This window comes from Notamacropus eugenii, chromosome 1 (genome assembly GCF_028372415.1).
Source record: "Notamacropus eugenii isolate mMacEug1 chromosome 1, mMacEug1.pri_v2, whole genome shotgun sequence".
Classification (NCBI taxonomy): Eukaryota; Metazoa; Chordata; class Mammalia; order Diprotodontia; family Macropodidae; genus Notamacropus; species Notamacropus eugenii.
In genome coordinates this window covers 92,454,941-92,477,400 of record NC_092872.1, presented here as the reverse complement: position 1 = coordinate 92,477,400, position 22,460 = coordinate 92,454,941, and the positions used below count along the sequence as shown (strand labels likewise).

The 22,460-nt window shown below is 34.8% G+C and overlaps 1 protein-coding gene and 1 long non-coding RNA gene across 32 annotated transcripts in view; one reads left to right on the top strand and one right to left on the bottom strand.

Annotated features, from left to right (window-relative positions):
* MRTFB (myocardin related transcription factor B) overlaps window positions 1-22,460 on the top strand; it is a 259,095-nt gene that overhangs the window by 176,773 nt on the left and 59,862 nt on the right. For 29 of the 30 annotated variants that reach the window (XM_072609781.1, XM_072609689.1, XM_072609743.1 and 26 more), the window contains 5 exons: window positions 10,590-10,655; window positions 12,866-12,921; window positions 14,423-14,498; window positions 19,041-19,202; window positions 20,301-20,479. In XM_072609781.1, the coding sequence (XP_072465882.1) occupies window positions 10,590-10,655; window positions 12,866-12,921; window positions 14,423-14,498; window positions 19,041-19,202; window positions 20,301-20,479 (539 nt within the window). Of the gene's footprint in view, window positions 1-10,589; window positions 10,656-10,677; window positions 11,906-12,865; window positions 12,922-14,422; window positions 14,499-19,040; window positions 19,203-20,300; window positions 20,480-22,460 lie in introns of those variants that run through there. The other variant, XM_072609832.1, reaches the window with a different exon arrangement.
* LOC140504633 (uncharacterized) overlaps window positions 19,092-22,460 on the bottom strand; it is a 184,811-nt gene continuing 181,442 nt past the window's right edge. For both annotated transcript variants that reach the window (XR_011967171.1, XR_011967170.1), the window contains exons 3-4: window positions 20,270-20,565; window positions 19,092-19,179 (exon numbers count right to left, since the gene is read on the bottom strand). This is a non-coding gene — a long non-coding RNA (uncharacterized lncRNA). The remainder of the gene's footprint in view (window positions 19,180-20,269; window positions 20,566-22,460) is intronic.

The window sequence follows — 22,460 nt, the reverse complement described above, 5'->3', positions numbered from 1 at the left end:
CTACTAGTACTATACCTTCATAGAAGATACCCTCAATTCATGCAAGTTGATGCTGATGTATAAGCTACTGTGGTTTTTATGATGGTTTTTGTGCAAACATTTTCCCTTAGTTCTGCAGTATGTGATGACCAGATACCCATGAAATGTTTCTTGTTGCCTTTGGAGATGTAACACAGCCTACTCCCATCACCTCCTTTCTTTGCCTCTCCAAGGAGTTTCAGTGAGCCATCCTTTCATTTAGCTATGATTTCCTCCTTTCTTTGAATTCCATTTATAGCAAGAATGTCAGAGTTGATATATGTCTAGCAGCAGTATGTGTCCTTGATCACTGCACAAAAATGTTATAGTTAGACTACCAATAATCAAATGAATATTCATAGATGGTACACAAACTGCTCTTTTTATCATTATTATTATTATTTTGTTTCCAGTTTCTACAAACACTTCCAGATACCTTAGATTTTTTTCCCTTGCCTCCCCCTCCTTCTCCCCAACCTTCCCACTCCCTGCCTGAGACAACATACAATTTTATATAGGTCCTATACATATATTCCTATTAAATATATTTTCACTTTAGTCATGTTGCATAGAAGAATTAAAATGAATGGGAGAAATCATAAAACAAACTGAAACATAATCCAAAAGAAAATGATCTCCTTCATTCTGCGATCGAATTCTATAGTTCTTCCTCTGGATGTGGAAGGCATTTTGCTTTAAGAGATCATTGGGAATTATTTAAGTCCTTGCATTGCAATGATATACAAAGTCTACCAGAAAAATTTCCTTGCACGCTGTGGTTGTTGCAGTGTACAGAGTTCTCCCGGTTCTGCTCCTTTCACTCAGCATCAGGTCATATGTCTTTCCAGGCTTCTCTGAAGATTTCTGTTCATCATTTTTTGTAGCTCAATAGTATTGTGTTACATTCATATACCACAATTAATTCAGCCATTCCCCAGTTAATGGGCATCCTCTTGATTTCCAGTTTTTGGCCACCACAAAGAGAGCTGCTATTAATATTTTTGTACGTGTGGGACTCTTTTCCATTTTTATGATCTCTTGGGGATACAGTCCTCAAAACGGTATTGCTGGGTCAAAGGGTATACACATTTTTGTAGCCCTTTGAGCATATTTCCAAATTGATCTCCAGAATGGTTGGATCAGTTCACAGCTCCACCAACAGTGAGTGTTCCAACTCTCCCACATCTTCTCCAACATTTGTCATCTTCCTGTTTTGTCATATTAGCTAATCTAATAGGTGTGATGTGGTATCTCAGAGTTGTTTTGATTTGCATCTCTGTAATCAATAGTGATTTAGAGCATTTTTTCATATGACTATAGATAGCTTTAATTTCTTCTTCTGAAAACTGCCTGTTCATATCCTTTGACCATTTATCAATTGGGGAATGATTTGTATTTTTTTAAATTTATTTTAAATGTTTATTTATTTATTTTTATTTTTCAACATTCATTTCCACAAAATTTTGAGTTCCAAATTTTCTCCCCATCTCTCCCCTCTCCCACCCCATAACACCTTGCATTCTGATTACCCCTTGCCTCAATATGCCCTCCCTTCCCTTATCTGCATCTTCTCTCTTTTCTTGTGGGGCAAGATAGATGTCTATACTCTATTACCTGTATTTCTCATTTCCCAGTTTATGCAAAAAATTTCTCAACATTTGTTCCCAATTCTTTGAATTCCAGCTTCTCTCCCTTTCTCCCTCCTCACCCATCCCCACTGAGAAAGCAAACAATTCAATGTAGGCTACATATATGTAGTTTTGCAAAAGACTTCCATAATAATCATGTTGTGTAAGACTTACTGTATCTTCCTCCATCCTATCCTGCCCCCTATTTACTCTATTCTCTCTCCTGACCTTGTCCCTCCCCATAGGTGTTTACCTGTCATTACTCCCTTCTCCCATTTGCCCTCCCTTCTATCATCACCCTCAGTCCACTTGTTCCCATCTCCCCTACGTTCCTCTAGTGTTAGAGAAATTTTCATACCAAATTGAGTGAGCATGTTATTCCCTCAAGCCATATGTGAAGAGAGTAAACTTCACTTTTTCCCTCTCACCTCCTCCCTTTTCTCCTCCATTGAAAAAGATTTCTCTTGCCTCTTTTAGGAGAGATAATTTGCCCTATTCCATTTCTGCTTCCAATATATTCCTTTCTCACCCCTTAATTTTATTTTTTTTAGATATCATCACTTCTTAGCTCACCCTGTGGCGCATGCTCACTCGCTCTCTCTCTCCCTCCCCCCCCATACGCACACACACACACACAAAGTGTGTGTGTGTGTGTGTGTGTGTGTGTGTGTGTGTGTAATGCCTTCAACTACCCAAATACTGAGAAAAGTCTCAAGAGTTACAAATATTATCTTTCCATGTAGGAATGTAAACAGATCAACTTTAGAAAGTCCTTTATGATTTCTCTTTCCTGTTTACTTTTTCATGGTTCTCTTGATTCTTTGCAATTGAAAGTCAAGTTTTCTTTTCAGGTGTGGTCATTTCATCAACAATGCGTGAAAGTCCTCTATATCATTGAATGACCATTTTTTTCCCCTGAAGTATTATACTCAGTTTTCCTGGGTAGGTGATTCTTGGTTTTAATCCTAATTCCTTTGATTTATGGAATATCATATTCCAAACCCTTAGATTCCTTAATGTAGAAGCTGCCAGATCCCGTGTTAGCCTGATTGTATTTCCACAATACTTGAATTGTTTTTTCTAGCTGCTTGCAGTATTTTCTCCTTGACCTGGGAACTCTGGAATTTGGCTACAGTATTCCTAGGAGTTTCTCTTTTTGGATCTTTTTCAGGAGGTGATCAGTGGATTCTTTCAGTATTTATTTTGCTCTCTGGTTCTAGAATATCAAGGCAGTTTTCCTTGATAATTTCATGAAAGATGATGTCTAGGCTCTTTTTTTGATCATGACTTTCAGGTAGTCCCATAATTTTTAAATTGTCTCTCCTGGATCTATTTTCCAGGTCAGTTGTTTTTCCAGTGAGATATTTCACATTATCCTTTATTTTTTCATTTTTTGGTTTTGTTGTGTGATTTCTTGGTTTCTCATAAAGTCATTAGTTTCCATCTTTTTGAAGAACTATTTTCTTCAGTGAGCTTTTGAGCCTCCTTTTACATTTGGCTAATTCTGCTCATTAAAGTATTCTTCTCATTGGTCTTTTGGGCCTCTTTTGCCATTTGGGTTAGTCTGTTTTTTAAGGTGTTATTTTCTTCAGCATTTTTTTGGGTCTCCCTTAGTAAGCTGTTGACTTACTTTTCATGGTTTTCTTGCATTGCTCTCATTTCTTTCCTCCACCTCTCTTACTTGATTTTCAAAATCCTTTTGGAGTTCTTCCATGGCCTGAGACCATTGCATATTTATCTTGGAGATTTTGCATGCAAAAGCCTTGACTTTTAGATCTTTCTCTGAAGACCTAAATTATTCCTTCTCATCCAAAAGAAAGGAAGAAAATACCTGCTCACCAAGGAAGTAACTTTCTATTGTCTTATTCTTTTTCCCATTTTTGGGCATTTTCCCAGCCAGTTACTTGACTTTTGAGCTCTTTGTCAGGGCCAAGCTCAGGCTGAGAGTCAGATCAGCTGCTCAATTCCACCAGGGACTCTAGGCTGAGGGTCTCAAAAATGGAAGCTACCCCTGAAGTGACTGCTGCTGGGGATCCAGACTGCACTCCCCTCCACTGGGTGAAGGAGCCCCTCCACTGGGTGAAGGAGCCCTTCCACTGACCTTTGAAGCTGTCTGTGGTGTTTGGGGGTTTAGCAATCTGGGAACTATTGCTGCTGGTGGCTCCCTGAGGCTTCTTCAGGGTCCTTTCCCTGCCAAGTCAGGCTGCACTCCACATGCCCAGCCATGACTTGTATTCTTGTACATTTGCATCACTTCTCTATATATTTTAGCAATGAGTCCTTTATCACAGACGCTAGTTGCAAAAATTCTTTCCCAGTTTTCTGCCTCCTTCCTAATCTTGGTTGCATTGGGTTTGATTGTGCAAAAACTTTTCAATTTAATGTAATCAGCATTATCCATTTTGTACTTCATAATGTTTTCTGTCTCTTGTTTAGTCAAAAATTCTTCCCTTCTCCATAAATCTGATAAATTCACTATTCCTTGCTCCACTAATTTGTTTATAGTATCTATCTTTATACCTTGATCATCTACCCATTTGGACTTTATTCTTGTGTACCATGTCAGGCTTTGGTCTGTGCCTACTTTCTGCCACACTACTATCCAGTTTTCCTAGCAGTTTTTGCAGATAGTGAGTTCTTATCCCAAAAGCTGGGGTCCTTGGGTTTATCAAACAGTAGATTGTTATATTCATTGCCTACTGTGTCTTGAGTACCTAATCTATTCCATGGTCTACCCTTCCATTTTTTAGCCAGTACCAGGTGTTTTTCATGATTGCTCGTTTATAATACAATTTGAGATCTGGTAGAGCTAGGCCACCTTCCCTAGCATTTCTTTTCATTATTTCCCTTGATATTCTGGACCTTTTATTCTTCCAGATGAATTTTGATATTATTTTTTCTAGCTCTAGAAAATAATTATCTGATAGTTTGATTGGTATGGCACTGAATAAGTTAAATTAGTTTAGGTAGAATTGTCATTTTCATTATATTGGCTCAGACCTACCCACAAGCAACTGATCAAACTGCTATTCTTAATACTTTCTGCCCCCTTTTCTCCCATTCTTCCATCATAACTGGAGAAGCAGAAAGACTGAGAAGCCCAGGACTAAAGACTGTTTTGTATTTTTCTTTGTTGCATAGGTTGCTATGGTCAGAAAAAAATCATCATGAAATGGTCAGCGTACTAGAGATGAGTTTTCATATGTAGTTAGGTTGTTAGGAAATAGAAGCTATCTGTTGTCAGGGTCACATGAGAAATTTTTCCAGCATGGTAGAACCTATATACTCTACATACTCCATTGACTCTACAAGTAGAGCTTATAATCCATTGGCATCATCTTTGAGAACCCAAGATCACTCTCCATGCCATGTAGAGCCGTTGTAGAGGTTTAAATTCAAAGTTCTCACAAAATTCAGAATATAAAATAGAGATGTAGACTAAGCTAGTAAAGTTGTAAGTCAGATACCATAATTTAGAGCTTTAAGGGACCTTAGGTGTCATCTAATCCCACTCCCCTACTTTACAGAATAAGAAATTGAAGACCCAGTGTGATTAAGTAACTTGACTAAAGATTTCTTTCCAAATCCTCTCACTTCTTGTCCTTTGCTTTTCCCATGGTACCCAAACTGAAACGGCTTCAGAGAGAAACTTGCTTTGTTACAGGGACCACTTGGAAAGTATTTACACCTGTGAATGAAGAACTTTAGAACTATTTAAAGAAACCAAATAAATATTTTAAGGGTGAAATCTATCACAGCAAATATTATTGATAGTCAGAAACATTGCTAATAGGGTTACCCAAGTTTCTCAACCTTTTTTCAAGTATCTTTTCAGTTACAGTCTAAAACTCAAAGGGTTTCTGTTAGGTCTTGATCAACCATTTGCTCTCCCCACCTTAATCTTGTTTATATTAAGTTTTACTTTTTTATTAAACAAGTTCTACCAGGTAACTTGACTTTAACTGATAACAACATTCTCAAATCAGAGCTAAATTATCGTGGCAGTTTTGAGGCCAAATCTTTACTCTGGTGTCCAAACACAAAGGGTAACTTGAGGATATTAGCTTTTCTGAATTTCCTTGTTTTTATAGGTTTAAGTTGACTACATAATGATATTTGAATACTACATACCAAGTTCTTACCCAAACCCTGCTACTTCTTACTATGTTACTCTGGGGCTAGCTTTTCTTTTTTTTAAATCTCAGATACTTCCTTCTAACCTTGACTACTCTTGTGTCTTGAGAATAATTTCTTGTGAGGGTTATTTTCTTATTTCCTTTACCTTGTTTTTTGCCTTAATATATGCCTTTATTTCTTTCAACTAATTCTTTTAAAACATTCTTTGTTTCTGTAACTCTGTTGCTGCCTGTGATCTGTTAAGTGTCTGCCAATAGCTCTCTTTGTCTTTTCACCCACTCGTATTTCCACATTTTATTCTAAGCAAAGTCCAGCTACTCATTAGCACTTTGTTTCCTCCTGTTAGCCTTTAGACTGGAAATAACCACCACTACCCAAAAAAGAATAATTTCTGGTTAATCTGTTTATTTCCAGCTAACATGGCGATATGCCATGTGTTCTATTTGCAAATATCACTTCTAACTTGTTTTTTTCACATGTGTCCTTGTAAATTCCTCAGGCAAGAAACTGTGTTTTGTTCAGACTTGCTAAATTTATACTAAACTGTTCTATATACTTATACTTATATACTTATATACTTAAGGTGCCATATAATGTTTTCTACTTACAATGAAATGGTTTTTGGGGTCATATCCGAGAAGCATTTGAAACTAATTTTAATGTAATACTTATAAAATGATCAAGCCGTATTAGCTTAGTTCTTTTGCTTTGTATCTAAAATAATACTAATTTCTCTTTGGATAACACAACACAAAAGTTAACTGCAGTGTGTACAAAAATATAAACATAACAATCTTTTTAAAAAATTTTTTTTAAGTTACAGAGAGGAAACATGACGTAGTTGAATAGGAACACTGATCTTGAAACTGGGGAAGCTTGGGTTCAGTTCTTACCCCTGGTACCTCTGATTGGCTATATGACCATGGGCAAGTCACTTAACCCTTTTCAGTATTCTAAGCCGTTCTCAATATTATAAGATACATTGATAGGAGTTTACTCTCCTGGCAATTCCTTTTAGTAACAACAGGTATTTAGATCCAGTACCCTATATCTAAAAATCTTTTCACTATGATACACCTTGCATTAATTTTTTTTCCCCAGTTCCTTGAAGCATGTATAAAATAGAAAATGTAATCAATAACAAAGATAAGAGGAACCAAGCAAACCATTACAAAAATAATTAAAGGGAAACTTTAATTACTTAAATGTCAGCATTTGAACAAAAGTCAGAGTATTTCTAAATGAAAGTAGATGTTAAAACACCAGTTTTGTGCTACAGAGCAGATATGAAGTAGTTCAGGTAACACAGTGCCATTATAAGTACTGTACTTGTACAAGTACTTCTGCTTTTTTATTTTAACCTCCCTGTGAGGATTAGATTTTGTTGGGGGTTTTTTTGTTTTCTTTTAACAGCTTTCCAATTTCTCAATTGTGGGATGCTTAATATTAGGAGATTATAAAAACATTGAAATAAGATTTAGTAATTAAATATTTTTCTGATTGGGGAATTTGTGTTTGTGTACTCACAAGCCCACATTTCTTTAGAAATATAAAAAATACTTATCTTCTGAATTTTGTAATTAAAGAACATAACATTTTTACATACGTTTCATCAAGAAAGAGAGACTCTATAAACTTAAGATAAATTAGTGGTAAAGAAAACTGTATTTGCAGTAGTGGTTAACGTGATAGTGCCTGTATAAAATCACATTGTCCGGATTCAGGCCAGATAAGGAAAAGTGATTTCTGATAAGCACATTACAGTAGGTAGAACTTTAGCTCCTTCAGTCAAAGTCCTTTGTCTGGAAATTAACAGTTTTTCTGGAATTTTTATTGAGGTGATGACCAGGTGTGTTTATTTGTACAAAGAATATGTTCTGTGCAGTATTTTCTATTGATAAGATTTTCTGATAATGCAAATCCTGTGTAAAGCCAGAGTGAAAGTGAAGCATGAAGATGTCAGTACTGCACTGTTTCATGTCTTTCTTACCCCATGTTGATATAATATTATTTGTCCTTATTGTCTAATTTGATTCTGCTGGTAATGTTTTCAGTATGTGGACATAAATGGAGAATTTAACAGCCAGTAACAAAAAGTCACACAAAGTTTTCGTGGTTGTTTATGAATTTGCCTCTTAGAATTGTGCTCTTCCTAATGCCTTCACTTACATTCTATTTATAATTATCGTATGTCACAGTCTGTCTGCTCTGCTTCTCCTCTTTGTTGGCCCCTCATTACATCGCACAATGCTTTATTTGTACATAGAAGATATTCAAAAATTTTTGGTTAAATGAATGGACATGTCAGGGAATTGATAGTAAAATAATTGTTATTTTGAGTAATATTGTTTGCAAGATAATGTGTCTACTTTTGCTTAGAGAAAATATTTAAGTAATGATAAATTTAATGTAAAAATCACTTCTCTATCTCCAGACAAAACTACATCTACCTATAGTAAAATATGGAACATTTTTGTCTTAGAACGTAGTAGCCAGAAAGTAGGATGTAAAAATTGAATGGTAGTAAAAAATCCCATGTTGATTTTTCTTAATAATAGATTCATGAATATATCAACATTTATAGTTTGGTTTCAAATATAAAATGACAGTGTTTATATCTGATGACATGAAGGGTAGCTAAAATGACCACTGTACAATCTGTGATCTTTTTTCAGTTAGGGTAATATGGCCAGTATTTGCAAACCAAATCATCAGAAGAACATCACCTCTCAGGTTCCATGTATGTGCAATCACTGGAACACTTCCATTTAGATCAGGTTTTTATCACAACAGGGCTTTTTTGAAAAGCATTTTTTCTTTATCGCTTCTCTTTCTTGATTTTGTTCTTCTTAAGACATAGAAGTAGCAGCAAGACAGAGGTCAGAAGTTCCTAGCAGTCTTCGACTGTCATGTTTCTGAAGGGATTAGTCTCCCCTCCTTCCCTTTTCCTTTCATAATTCCTCTTTTGTTGGATATTGCCTCTTAAATTCTGAAAAGTATTACTTTGTCTTTCATAGTCAAATGCTAAAAGATACAGCCATTTTGGTGCCATCACTTCTACAGGTCGTTTCCTGAGATTATTTTTGTTCCCAGTAAAGTACAGTGGGAACATATTATCCCTAATAAGTCCAAAAGTTATCATGAGAGAGATCTTCATGTTGGAACACTATCAATCCAAAGTATCCCAAAACATTTTAATGTGAAAAGAATGTTTCAATAAATATAACCTAGTAGGATTTTCTTTGGCCTGTCATATCAGTGACCAAGTGTTTTTTATTACCCTAAACTAGATATCAGTCAATCAATCAGTCAAAGGTCATCAGATCCAGCTTCCCCATTTTGCATAAAAGGAAACTAAGACCCAGGGAGGTCAAGTGACTGGTAAAGGGATATTCAGAAAATAAATATCAGCCAGAATTTCAAGCCAGATTCTCTGATTCCACCATCAATGCTCATTCTGTTATACTGAGACTTGAAAGGGAACTTAAACAGATATTAACTAGTATTTTAAAAACCATCACATTTATATGTAATGATCATAACAAAATGGCCATTTAGCCATTCTGCTCTGCATTAATCCTCATTTGTGCTCCCTGCCCTAAACTACATAGAGAGGAGGAGTGGCTGCTCCTATAAATTGGGGGTCATTCATCTGGTATGTCTTCATAGATTTATCACTTGTAAGAGGACATGTCCTCTGTGTTGTGATAGTTGGGGGAAGATCTGGCCATGAAAACCTAGCTTGAGAAGGTCAGGGAATATTTTTTAAGATTCTTTAAAAGTTCTTTATTGACCTCAATGATCCCTGTTTCAGTTATAACTCAAGATTATGAATCAGCATCTTAAATTAATACTAAGATTTATTTGAATTTGCATATAAATTATAAAAAAAATCTTTTATAAGTAGCTCATGTTTTCTTCTTGAAATAAAAATGTTTTGAAACAGTAAAATAGTTGCTTAACAGCCAAATTCATAATGTGTATGTCTCAGAATTTATACATTTTGTATTAAAGCCATATTTGATGTTGACTGGAGTTTTTAACAGAATATTTGGAGTCTTATTAAACAAAATTGATTTCTTCATTTAACAACATCCTTAATATTCTCAACCAGCTCTCAAGGTTTCACATCTTAGGCAAAAATGATAAAACATTTTCACAGATTCCAGAGTGGAATGTGGTATTGTTATTTCTTTGTAACAATAATTAGACTTTAGACTAAGAATTCAGTTTATATTTTGGAGGTTCTAGTATTTCTGAAAGTGCACAGGGCTATCAGTGTTATTCTTATTGTGCATTCTTATTCTTTATTTAAAGAGAATATTAATTTGTTCATGCTAGGGAAAAGAATACAAAATTAAGTTAATTTTTCTTTAAGAAAAGTTTTTTTCATTAAATAGTAATTTGAAGGAATTTTTCTGTTTCTAAGAATTGAAACTTTTGTGTTCCCAAATCTTAACTTAAATTTATAAACTCTTCTTTACTATATATGATCTTTAAACAACAAATTTAATAGTTAAAAACTAGGATAATTTAGAATTTCAGTGGAGAATGCTATGTAGACTTTTGATTATAGAAATTACAGTGAATTAACTTCATAGTTCATTTTTAAAAAATAAGCACCTCCTATGTGTCAGGCACTAAGACCACAAGTTAGTTTTATTCTGTCTAAGTAAATGACCAAATGTAACTATTTACTTGACAATTACAAAAACTTAACTATAGAACTTAACTGTATCTTTCCAGAATTTATTGCGTTGGCCCTTGAAATCTCATGTAAATTAATTATTTTTTTTCTTTTTCTAGTATTACAACTGAGGCTACAGCAACGAAGGACAAGAGAACAGTTAGTGGACCAGGGCATCATGCCACGTAAGACCTATTTTATAAGAGTCACTTAAAATTTAGACTTGTAACAAGAGCTGTCAAAATGAATTTGTCTAAGAAGATAATTTATAATAACTGAATTTTTGATGATAACCATTTTAATGCAAAGTTAATTCATAAGTGGAATTTTTAGGGGTCAAAAATTCCCATCTTGAGAAAGTATTGGTGGGGAGATTTGCCAGGGAATAGGAGGGCACTGCCGCATGGTGTGATTTTACTCCAGACCCATGATTTCATTTTTGGTAATTCCTACTGAGAGGAAGCATGATGTCATGGATAAAGAGTTGGGTTCAAGTATTGCTTGTGACTTTATCATAGTGCCCCAAGCAACTCACTCAGATGTATGCACAAATATTTAAAAGACTGATTTGAATTTTCTTATAGAAAATGACTGCAAATCTTCAAGAGATAATGTCTAATGAATTTAGTTTTTCTTTTACACAGTGGTTGAAAAGATTATTTTCCTGTTAGAGGAACTCTATGTTATGTAAAGGTCTTGTGCTTACCTAGATGTGTTCAAGTAAGCCAAGTATAAAATCCTAAATTTATGTTCATAATGTCATTAAAGTGATATATTTCTGTTGCAGTTGCATGGTTTATATAACCAAATGTGCCTAACTTATGGAAATGCAAATTTAAAAATTTTTGTGGTATGCGCCAGATTGTATTCTTTTTGAAGGTTTTTAGAGAACGAGTATAATTTTTTATATTTTAAAATTCTAATCTTTCATTTCCTTATGAAAAGTTTTAATTATGTATATATTTCTTATAAATTAACCCTTTCTGAAAAGCAATTTCATTTCCAACCTAAAGATTTTGAGGAAGAAGGGTATAATTAAATGAATTAATTTTCCCCAAATTTTTCTGTCATTGAGAGTGATCTATATTTGGTTGTATATATGAAATAATTTTTCTCTCCATTTGATGAAAAATTCTTTATTTCTTGCCTTGTGAGAAAGACAAAAACTGGTTTGATAATCGTCATAGCCACATCACTACAACAAGCTTGCCTGTCAGCCAATCAGGCAGGAATATGCAAATGAATTGACTATGATGTTCAAGCTGTCACTTGCCCAAACTTGCTTTTGGGAGTTGGGCACAGATCAGACCTGACACACATACTGGGTTTGGTTCATATGAGCCTTTTTGCAGAGTCCCAAGCATCAGGGCTCAAAATAACACTAGAGTTTTCAAGAGCTGACCAGTCCAGGCCTGGAGGTGAAAGCTCAGCCCACGTAAGACCAGTCATATGCTTCAAGTACAACAATCTATAGTGATAAATGTGTTATGTGTGCATGGTTGTAGATATTCTACAGAAAAGCAAAAATATAGAAGAAACCACTAATTTGAATCCAAAATATATACTATTTTGATAAATACTCCTTTGCATCATTAGGGATAGTGAATTGGTGATGTTCACTAAGTTGATATTCCAGTTAAAAAGTCACTTATCGGACATGTGAGTAGCTGTCTTTTTGAAGGAGTTTAATAGTCTCTCTGTTTAGGCTCAGACTTATGTCATGGAGCTTTTGGAATTCTTGAGTACTCTGCACTTTATTCCATACAACCATTTGGATTCCGAAGATTTGGATTAGATTTCTAGTTTCATCACTTTGCACTTTAGTGACATTTGGCAAGTTTTCCTGATTTTTCTGATCTTAGTTTCCCCACATGTAAAATGAATGTATAGAACTAGTTTGACTTGTAAGTTACCTTTGAAGTGGCAATGTGTGATCCTTTGATCCTAGCACTCTATTAGTGTAGGTCATAACATTTATAGAATAAAGAAAAGCAATAATAGCCAAAAAAATTCTCACAGTGCTAACGTGAATCATCTGAATTTGTCTAGTATGTTGGCTAGAACCCTAACTTTGCCATTTTTTGCTTCTTAACATATGCATACATATATTACTTGATACATGTAATCAACTCAAGCAAATATTAAGTACATGGTAAATTAAAAAAAATAATCCTTGAAAAATACTCATCTCAACCTGCAAGAGTTAAAATTTGTCAATGAACTAACTCCTTAAATAACTCAGTAAATAACTTATATTATTTAGACAAGAACAAGTCAAATAAGAAACATCAACGTATAATGGTTTATAAGATTTAATTTTTAAAATACTAATTCCCTGTACCAATGTGAAGAAAATCATTTCCTGTTTAAACAATGATTTATTTTCTCTTCACAGCATTAAAGAGTCCAGCGGCATTCCATGAGCAGATAAAAAGCTTAGAACGAGCCAGAGTAAGAAATAATCAAAATGTTCTACTTCTGGGTATTCCAAAGTACCTGCAGACAGGAAGTGGACATATTGCTAGAATCTGAGATTTTAAAGTATTGAACATAAAATAATAATATCCTGTGACAGTTATATTTTAAAGATTTGTGAAAAATTAATGACAGCCAACTTTAAAAAACAAGCAACCTAGTAATGTACTTTCAGTACAGAATTGGCCTATTTCTTCTTCCTGGTCTGCAGGGCATAGCAGTACATTTTTTGAAGACATGTTGTGGGGGAGGGGAATCTTCCATCTTCCTTCCTATACAAATGATATATTCTCACACCCACTCACAGACCCACAAAGGACTTTTCTAACAGAAGTTACATTACCTATATCTCTGAACCATGAGTGGTAGAATCAGGCTGAATGAAGGACAACATTAGACTTAATACAAAGTTGTGTTTAGTATTCAAATTTCAAATCTAGCTCCTTTATAGCATAATAATTAATAAATATCATGGTTGATAATTTTTACTTTAGAAAAGTAATTTGCTTCTATCTATGTCCCATCCCTATGGACCTCTTGGGACTTACATATCATTTACATAAATATTTGGGGAAGACTTAAAAAAAATCTTGACTCCTGAGAACGTTTTCAAGATTTCTGGGAGTTTGCCGTTATATTCTAATTGAAGGGCAAAAAAATCTTAAATCTGTATATTCTTTGCATTAAGTTAAAGAAAAATAATTTCATGCATATAAAAAAATATGAAATGAAATTATATTAAACATGTTACAAAATTTCTCATTACACAGGTTTCTTAGCCCTTTTTGTTGACTTATTATCCCAAAGCATATCTTTTCGTATTAAAGAACATTTTATGAAGATACAGGATTAAATTTTGTGGTCTGAGTGTGCTGGGAACCCTGAAATACAAGGGCAAAAGACAGGTCTGCTTCGAAAGAATTCTACTCAAGCCTTCTTTCAGTCAGAGACAAGGTTTATTGTTTCTCCAATAGAACCAGCTCTATTTGTGAGGCTCGTATTTGGCTACACTCTTAAGGAATCTGAGCAGTTTCATAGAGGAGACTAACTTTTTTTATAGTATGGCCAATAGCATGGGGTGACTGGGAGGTAAAGGAGCCAGAGGAAGCAGAGAAAGGGGTCTAGATGGGATTAAGGAGCGATAGTCTAGGGTGGGGCCAGGTGCAGACAGTGAGAGCCACTATGGAAGATTTTAACTGGGAAAGGCCAAACACCTGGACCACATGGAAACATCCAGGGCCTTTTAGCACGTTAGCACCCCATCATAGCTATTCCTTTATCTCTTCTTCCAGTTATAGTACCTATGCCTAAAATAACAGTATTTAAACTTATATATAATGTGATACTTCATACTTTCTCCTTTTCTTCTCATATGCATCAATATAATAGAAGAGTGGAGTTAATATAAATGTGCCAGAAAAGCTCAAAATCTGTTTTATAATAGAGTGGAACTAGACCTTTTTCTTTCTTTTTAAAGACTGAAAATTTTCTGAAGCACAAGATACGTAGTCGACCAGATCGTTCTGAACTTGTCAGAATGCACATTTTGGAAGGTAAGGGCCATCTCTGATAACTTAATTTCTCTTTTGTTTTTTCTTTTTTTTAAATTTTTTAATTAAATTATTTTATTTGTTTTCAGTGTTTGACAATAACTTCCATATATCTTAGATTTTTACCCCCTTCCTCCCTTCTCCCTCCCTGAGACAGCATACAATCTTATATAGGTTCTACATGTACTTTCCTATTAAATACATGTTGCATAGAAGAATTAAAATGAATGGGAGAAACCATAAAGCAAAACAAAACATAATACAAAAGAAAATGGTCTGCTTCATTCTGCGATCCAGTTCCTTAGTTCTTTCTCTGGATGCGGAAGGCGTTTTGCCTCAAGAGTCCATTGGAAATTTTTTAAGTCCATGTATTTCAATGAAGTACTAAGTCTACCAGAAAAATTCCTTGCACGCTATGGTTGTTGCTGTGTACAAAGTTTTCCTGGTTCTACCCCTTTCACTCAGCATCAGTTCATATAACTCCTTCCAGGCCTCTCTGAAGTCTTCCTGTTCATCATTTCTCATAGCACAATAGTATTCCATTACATTCATATACTGCAACTTGTTCAGCCATTCCCCAATTGATGGGCATCCCCTTGATTGCCAGTTTTTGGCCACCACAAAGAGAGCTGCTATAAATATTTTTGTATATGTGGGACCCTTTTCCATTTCCAAGATCTCTTTGGGATAGAGTCCCAGAAGCGATATTGCTGGGTCAAAGGGTATGCACATTTTTGTAGCCCTTTGGACATAGTTCCAAATAGCTCTCCAGAGTGATTGGATCATCTCACAGCTCCATCAGCAATGAATTAGCGTTCTATCTCTCCCATATCTTCTCCAGCATTTATCATCTTCCTGTTTTGTCATGTTAGCCAATCTGATAGGTGTGATGTATCTCAGAGTTGTTTTGATATGCAACTCTCTAATCAATAGTGATTTAGAGCATTTTTTCATATGATTTTAGATAGCTTTAATTTCTTCCTCTGAGACCTCTCTCTTCATGTCCTTTGACCATCAATTGGGGAATGACTTGTATTCTTGTACATTTGACTCAGTTCTCTATCTATTTTAGAAATCAGGCCTTTCTTATGGAACAGTAGTTGCAAAAATTCTTTCCCAGTTTTCTCCTAATCTTGGTTGCATTGGGTTTGTTTGTGCAAAAACTTTTCAATTTAATATAATCAGAATTACCCATTTTGCATTTCATAATGTTCTCTCTCTCTTGTTTTGGTCATAAATGTCTCCATTCTCCATAAATCTGACAAATACACTGTTCCTTGTTCCCCTAATTTGTTTATAGTATCAGTCTTTATACCTAGATAATGTATCCATTTGGACTTTATTCTTGTGTACTGTATTAGGCTTTGATCTATGCCCAGTTTCCACTGTTATCCAGTTTTCCCAGTAATTTTTGTCAAATAGTGAGTTCTTATCCCAGAAGGTGGGGTCCTTGGGTTTATCAAACAGTAGATTGCTATATTCATTGACTACTGTGTCTTGAGTACCTAACCTGTTCCACTGGTCTACTCCTCTGTTTCTCAGCCATTACCAAGTGGTTTTGATGATTACTGGTTTATAATACAATTTGAGATCTGGTAGGGCTAGGCCACCTTCCCTAGCATTTCTTTTCATTAGTTCTCTTGATATTCTGGACCTTTAATATTATTTTTTCTAGCTCTAGAAAATAATTATCTGGTAGTTTGATTGGTATGGCACTGAATAAGTAAATTTATTTAAGTAGAATTGTCATTTTTATTATATTAGCTTGGCCTATCCACGAGCAACTGATGTTTTTCCACTTAACTTAGATCTGACTTTGTGTGAAAGGTGTTTTGTAATTTGTGTTCATACAGACCCTGGGTTTGTAGGTAGGTAAACTCCCAGATATTTCATGGTGTCTACTATAGCTTTAAATGGGATTTCTCTTTCTATCTCTTGCTGTTGGACTTTGTTAGTAATATATAGAAATGCAGATTATTTATCTGGGTTTATTTTGTAACCTGCAACTTTGCCAAAGTTGTTTATTATTTCAAGTAGTTTTTTACTTGTTTCTCTGGGATTCTCTAAGTATATTATCATATCATCTGCAAAGAGTGATAACTTAGTTTCTTCTTAGCCTATTCTAATTCCTTCAGTTTCTTTTTTCTTCTCTTATTGCTACAGCTAGCATTTCTAAGATCATTGAATAACAGTGGTGATAATAGAAAACCTTATTTCACTCCTGATCTTATTGGAAATGCATCTAACTTGTCCCCATTGCACATAATGCTTGCTGATGGTTTTAGGTAGATAACTTGATTTCTTAATGAAAAAGAGATAAATTACACCATTAATTTTCATTTTAGCAACTCTGAGAGCTACAAATTTAGAAGCAAAAGACCCGTCAATTTCTATTGTTAGTATTCCAAAAAAAAAACCAAAAAAGATCAACTAATCCTACCACTGGTACTGCAGGTATACCTATTATTACACTGTCGAAAGTACTTGAAAAGCCTTTTTGAAGGCTAGACCACCCTGTCTCTTCTTACAAACACTATTGAAGACTTCCAGAATCACACATGGCTATAGATGAAGTAACTATAAAGAAGGAGAAGAAAGCATTCCTCCCAATACAACCAGTTATCCTAAGCTTTGCTCTTTATTCTCATATGGGACCTTTGGGCCATGAAACTAGTCATAAAATAAGCTGGAATCATCAACATTTTGTAGAATAAGATCTATTTTTCACTTTCCCTAGGTAAAATGTTCATAAGTCTTGGGAAAGAGGGTCCATGTAAGCAGCTTCAGACTCTTGAAACCTGACTGGCAAATCATAATTAACTAGCTGGGGAACCTATAAACAAATGCCACAGGCTCTTGTGAAACCCATAGTTCTGGCATTAGGCACTGACAAGAATCATTGATTTTTTGTTTTCTGTCATTCTTGGAGTATTAACCATTAACAGTTTGAGGAAGGTTTTCATTCTCAGATTATGATTTATAACTTTTTAATCATATAGCAGAAGAAAACAAGCCCTGTTTTGATGACAGGCACTTTGTTTTTGGTTTCCTTGAAAATTATGATACTCAGATGGACTGCAGTATTCATGATGAATGTGAATGAAGCTATTTTTAGATAAACTTTTAGCAAACAAGATTATGAATTGTAGTACCCTTAAGTGAAGATGTATTCTATTTTAGGAGTATAAAATCTATAAGGAATCATAGAGTATTTGTCCTGCAGCAGCATTAAAGGAAAAGTCAATATTTTTCTTTGACATTATTAGCTTCTATTTGAAAATTACAAGTTTAGAGAAACACAGTGTACTTGAAGAAATATTTCTAACATCTGGACAAAGGGAATATTAGGAAGACACTGATAAAAAGGAGGGTTGGCTGCCATTGTTCTCCCACCTCCCATCCTAATAATAATAAGCGTTTTAAGTCACCCATAAGGCAGTGTAGTTCATTTCAGTTTTTCTGCCCTTGCTATGTATGGTCTTCCAGGATTTCTTAAAAAGACAGACAGCATTCAACTTTGAATTTTGAGTAAGCAGATATTATAATGAATTCTACATTGATGACATGACAAAATTTTGATAGGAAGTACAAATAAGCAATAGGAAATTGAAAGAGCAAAAATTAAGTAACAAATATATTAGTGCTTTTGTATTTTCAAGTGGGAAAATTAATATTACGGTAAATGACTTTCTAACATTACAAGTGTAGCTCTGGGTTGTACCATAATTATTCTATAGTACAAATATCTGTGAGAAACACAAAGTGTTCTTGTTGCTCTAACTAAGTTCAGAAGGACATCTGAACCATTCATTTTAGATGTGTGATTCAGGAACAGTCAGAAACAAATATGGGTTAAGTTTCATCTCCTTTCTTTCTGTCCAACTCTTTAGATATGCTTAGAATCAAAAGCAGTCACAGACAGAGAGGAAGAATAAAAACCCCAGATAAATGTCACATTATCCTTTTCTGAATCATTGAGGATTGACTAGTAACTGTAAAATGATAGCTGTCCCATATTCATTCATATTCATCATGTATATTGCAATCCATCTGAGTGTCATAATTTTCAAGTAAACTAAAAACAAAGTGTCTGCCATATCAAAATTATGTTCCAAAGGAGAAAAACGAGAAAACTAGGGGCTCCTTTTCATGTCATTTGAGTAAGTTGAGGCTCCATTTCTTTCAAGCTATGCTTGTTACACATCACCCATATGGAATAGCTTAGAAAACTGATTAACTCTATATACCTACTCTTTCTTAAAGCAACCAAGAATATGAATCTTGACTTCCCATGATCAATGATCAGTAGGTAGCTTTATAAAAATTCAAGTTCATGTTAATTTGAGGTTTTAGAGGCAGTTACATATAAAATATATTCAAATATGTAAAACTTTATAGTTATCAATAACTAAACAGCTGTCATCCCCATAAATATATTGACAACCTGTAAAAATAAGATTTAAGTTAAATAGAATGGTCAGAAGTTATATCATAAGATAGTAATAGTTTGTTAAATACTGATCAAAGTTATCCTTCCTGTTTTAGAAACATTTGCAGAGCCATCCCTGCAGGCTACACAGATGAAACTGAAGAGAGCTCGGCTGGCAGATGATCTGAATGAGAAGATTGCTCAACGACCCGGTCCAATGGAACTAGTGGAAAAGAACATCCTTCCTGTCGATTCCTGTGTTAAGGAAGCAATCATAGGCAAGACTGAAAATCTTTACTGCTCTAGGGCCATTAAAAAGCTTTTAAAAAAACTTAAAATCCAAAGCCAATAAGATGTCATTTTCATTTCATTGGCTGTCTCTCCACTAACATTTCAAGTCATTACTTTTTTCCTCTGCGTTATCACAAGATAGCCTCTATTTAATCATTGGTACAAACTGAGTTCCTTTCATGTTATGCAAGAAGTGCAAGCAGCCATGTGTTGTTAAGAATAATAACATTTATACAGCACTTATTGAGTGCCAGACATTTGCTAAGTGCTTTTACAAGTGTTATCTCATTTGATTCTTGCAATAGCACTGAGAGGTATGTGCTGTTAATACCATCCTCATTTTACAGATAAGGAAATTGAGGCAAACAAAGGGTAAGTGACTTGCTCAGGTCACACACAGATCTAGTGAGTGTCTGGGGCTGACTTTGAATTCAGATCTTCCAGACTCCTGAACTCTCATGCTCTATCCGATGTTCACAGTAAATACTTTATGCATTAGATTTATTCTGTCTTCATTGAGTTTCATTTTTTTATGTTTTCACAGATTACCCATTTACTTTTTTAAAAAGATAAAAGCTTTTTTGGTGTAGTACATGAAGGAATCTGAACAGCAGATGACTATTAAAGGAAAAAGAGCCCTCACAAATTGCATTACTAGAGCACAAAGAGGCATCATTGGTTTTTGGTGGAGAATTTTTTAATGAGTGTGAGGAAAATAATGAAGAAGTTATTATTATTTATTTAGCTATTTAATATAAACTTCATTTATAAAATGCCACATTTCCTAAAATCAAGGAACACGTTACTATTTTTTGCATAATCATTTAAAATGATCCTGTGGCCAAATCTTTAAAAGTAAGTTAAACATCACTGTAAGTTCTAATAACTAATGCCAAAAGAGTGTGATTTCATAGACTAGTCACTCAGAGTGACTAGTTTGAATGACCCAAACCTAAAGTAAGCACATCTGTTTTTTAAAATATTTTTTAAACTATCTTTGGAAGTGAAAGTTCCACCTTTCATCTTTTTCATTAGATAACTTAGCTTTTCATACCTGAGGACACTAAAATGATTTCTTCCTGTAGGAGTTGGGCAAGAAGACTATCCCCATACTCAGGGTGATTTCTCATTTGATGAAGACAGCAGTGATGCTTTGTCTCCAGACCAGCCAGCCAGCCAGGAGTCTCAGGGTTCAGCAGCATCCCCAAGTGAGCCAAAAATCAGTGAATCACCATCTCCTGCCACCACAAACACTCCAACTCAGGTATGATTTTTGAAGTCAAAGCCACCAGAACATCTACTACGGAGTCTTCCCATTTAATCTGTCAATAATTGTTCATCAGGTACAACCTAAGAGAGATGCAGAGAATAAAAATATGACTGGGGACCCTGTAGATAAGAAGCTGAAGGAAAAAAAGATCAGCTCTTGTACTCTTCATTCACTTAAGACTAGAAACTCCCCGTTAGCTTCAGTTTAGTAAGAGGTATGACAGTAGCTGTGATCCAAGGGTCTTTAATACAGATTTGCTTTAGAGAATGACCTTCTTGCACTGGAAGCTGGAGAGGGAGGAAGCAGAGGAAAAGACTAATGTTTTTGAGAAACAGATGAAGCCAAAGGGAGTGCAGGGCGGAGTCACCATGTTTGTTGTCCCTCATTTTGAGCTATAAGAACATGTCCAAAACAGAATGTCAAGTATGCAAGTAAATAAAGTTTAAAACTTATTAACAGTTGTGTTATTTATCCCTCTGGGTGCATCCTTTTATTTTGCCAGTTGAATCAGGTTATCAGATCAGGTTATCAAAGAGGAATGAATTATCAAATAGGAGTCTGTCATTTTTTAGTAAGAAAATTAATTCTTCATCAATTCAGCCATTTAGAAAATGACCTCATAACAATTCACACCTCAGAAGGAGATTGGTGTTCTGCTCCTCTCTGTATTTTCATTGGCTACATCTTCCATTTTCTAGTATTAAGATGAAACTTTATCTCAGACTAATTTTGCATGAAGAACTTTATCCAGAGTCAGTCCTACCCAGTGAGTTCCAGTGGTACTTGAGATAAAACATTAATATGTATGTTTTAAAAAAAAAAATAAGTATGGTATATTCTTTGCCAAAATAGTGCACATAAGGTCCCATGTCCCTTTTAAAATTAAAAAGCAGTTTTGCAACACATTGTATTATTACTTCATTAGGAAATTTTTTTTTGAGTAGCATGATATCCATGTTCTTTCTTTCTGCTCGGTGAATACTGGTGCATCTCTATTTCATTCAAGACACATGATTTAGGTGTGTATTCACATAGTATCAATAAACCTTATTTTACAGGTGGTCAGTCAAAAAAAAGAACATGAATATATTCATGTTGTCTACATTAATATTTTAATCATTAGATAATTTCTATGTGCTTTACTTAACACTTAAATGATGAATCATTGTTGTAGGGTTTTCAAAGTTGGTTCTGGTACTGATGGTTTCTTTGAATTGTTTGCATTGCAAACAATTGATATGAAAAAAATCTGTCATTGAAATTTGGTAGAGCTATAAGTAGTGGAGGGGAGAAGTGTCACATGGCAGATCTTTTTAATCAGTAATTAATTAAACTCCAGAAAAAAGGGGGCCAAAAAAAAAGACAACTACCTTTGTCTTAATGTAGGTTTCCATAGCGCGCTCGCTCGCTCGCTCTCTCTCTCTCTCTCTCTCTCTCTCTCTCTCTCTCTCTCTCTCTCTCTCTCTCTCTCACTCTCACTCTCACACACACACACACGCATGCACGCACACGCACTCACACACACACATGCACACACCACCCCTATAATAAGATCTCTGAAAAAGGGGAGGGAAATTATAGGTTTGAAAAGTAATACTGTATTAGGGTTTTATATAAAGCTTCATGGTGGGGCAAGTACTTAAAGGTTTCTTAACTTTAGTCCAATATGGTATTTTGTGTATGTTGACATTCTTCAGGTTACAGTTATAATTTTAGCTTGTTTTTAAAAGCTTGTAACATTTCTTAATGGCCTAAGCATCCTAGGCCGTATCTGCTCCAATTAAAAATAATTGCCACTTCTAGTTATATGGATGTATGACTTTGGCACAACATTTTTCTAATTTCCCTTGTCTCCTAGCCTTTGTTTTGTCTTTTAAGTAGCAGTAAAGCCATGTCAAAGAATTCCTTTTAAGTCAGTAAAAGTTTCAGAAACATTTTGCTGAGGGGTGAAGTAGCAGTAGTTCAAGAAGATGTC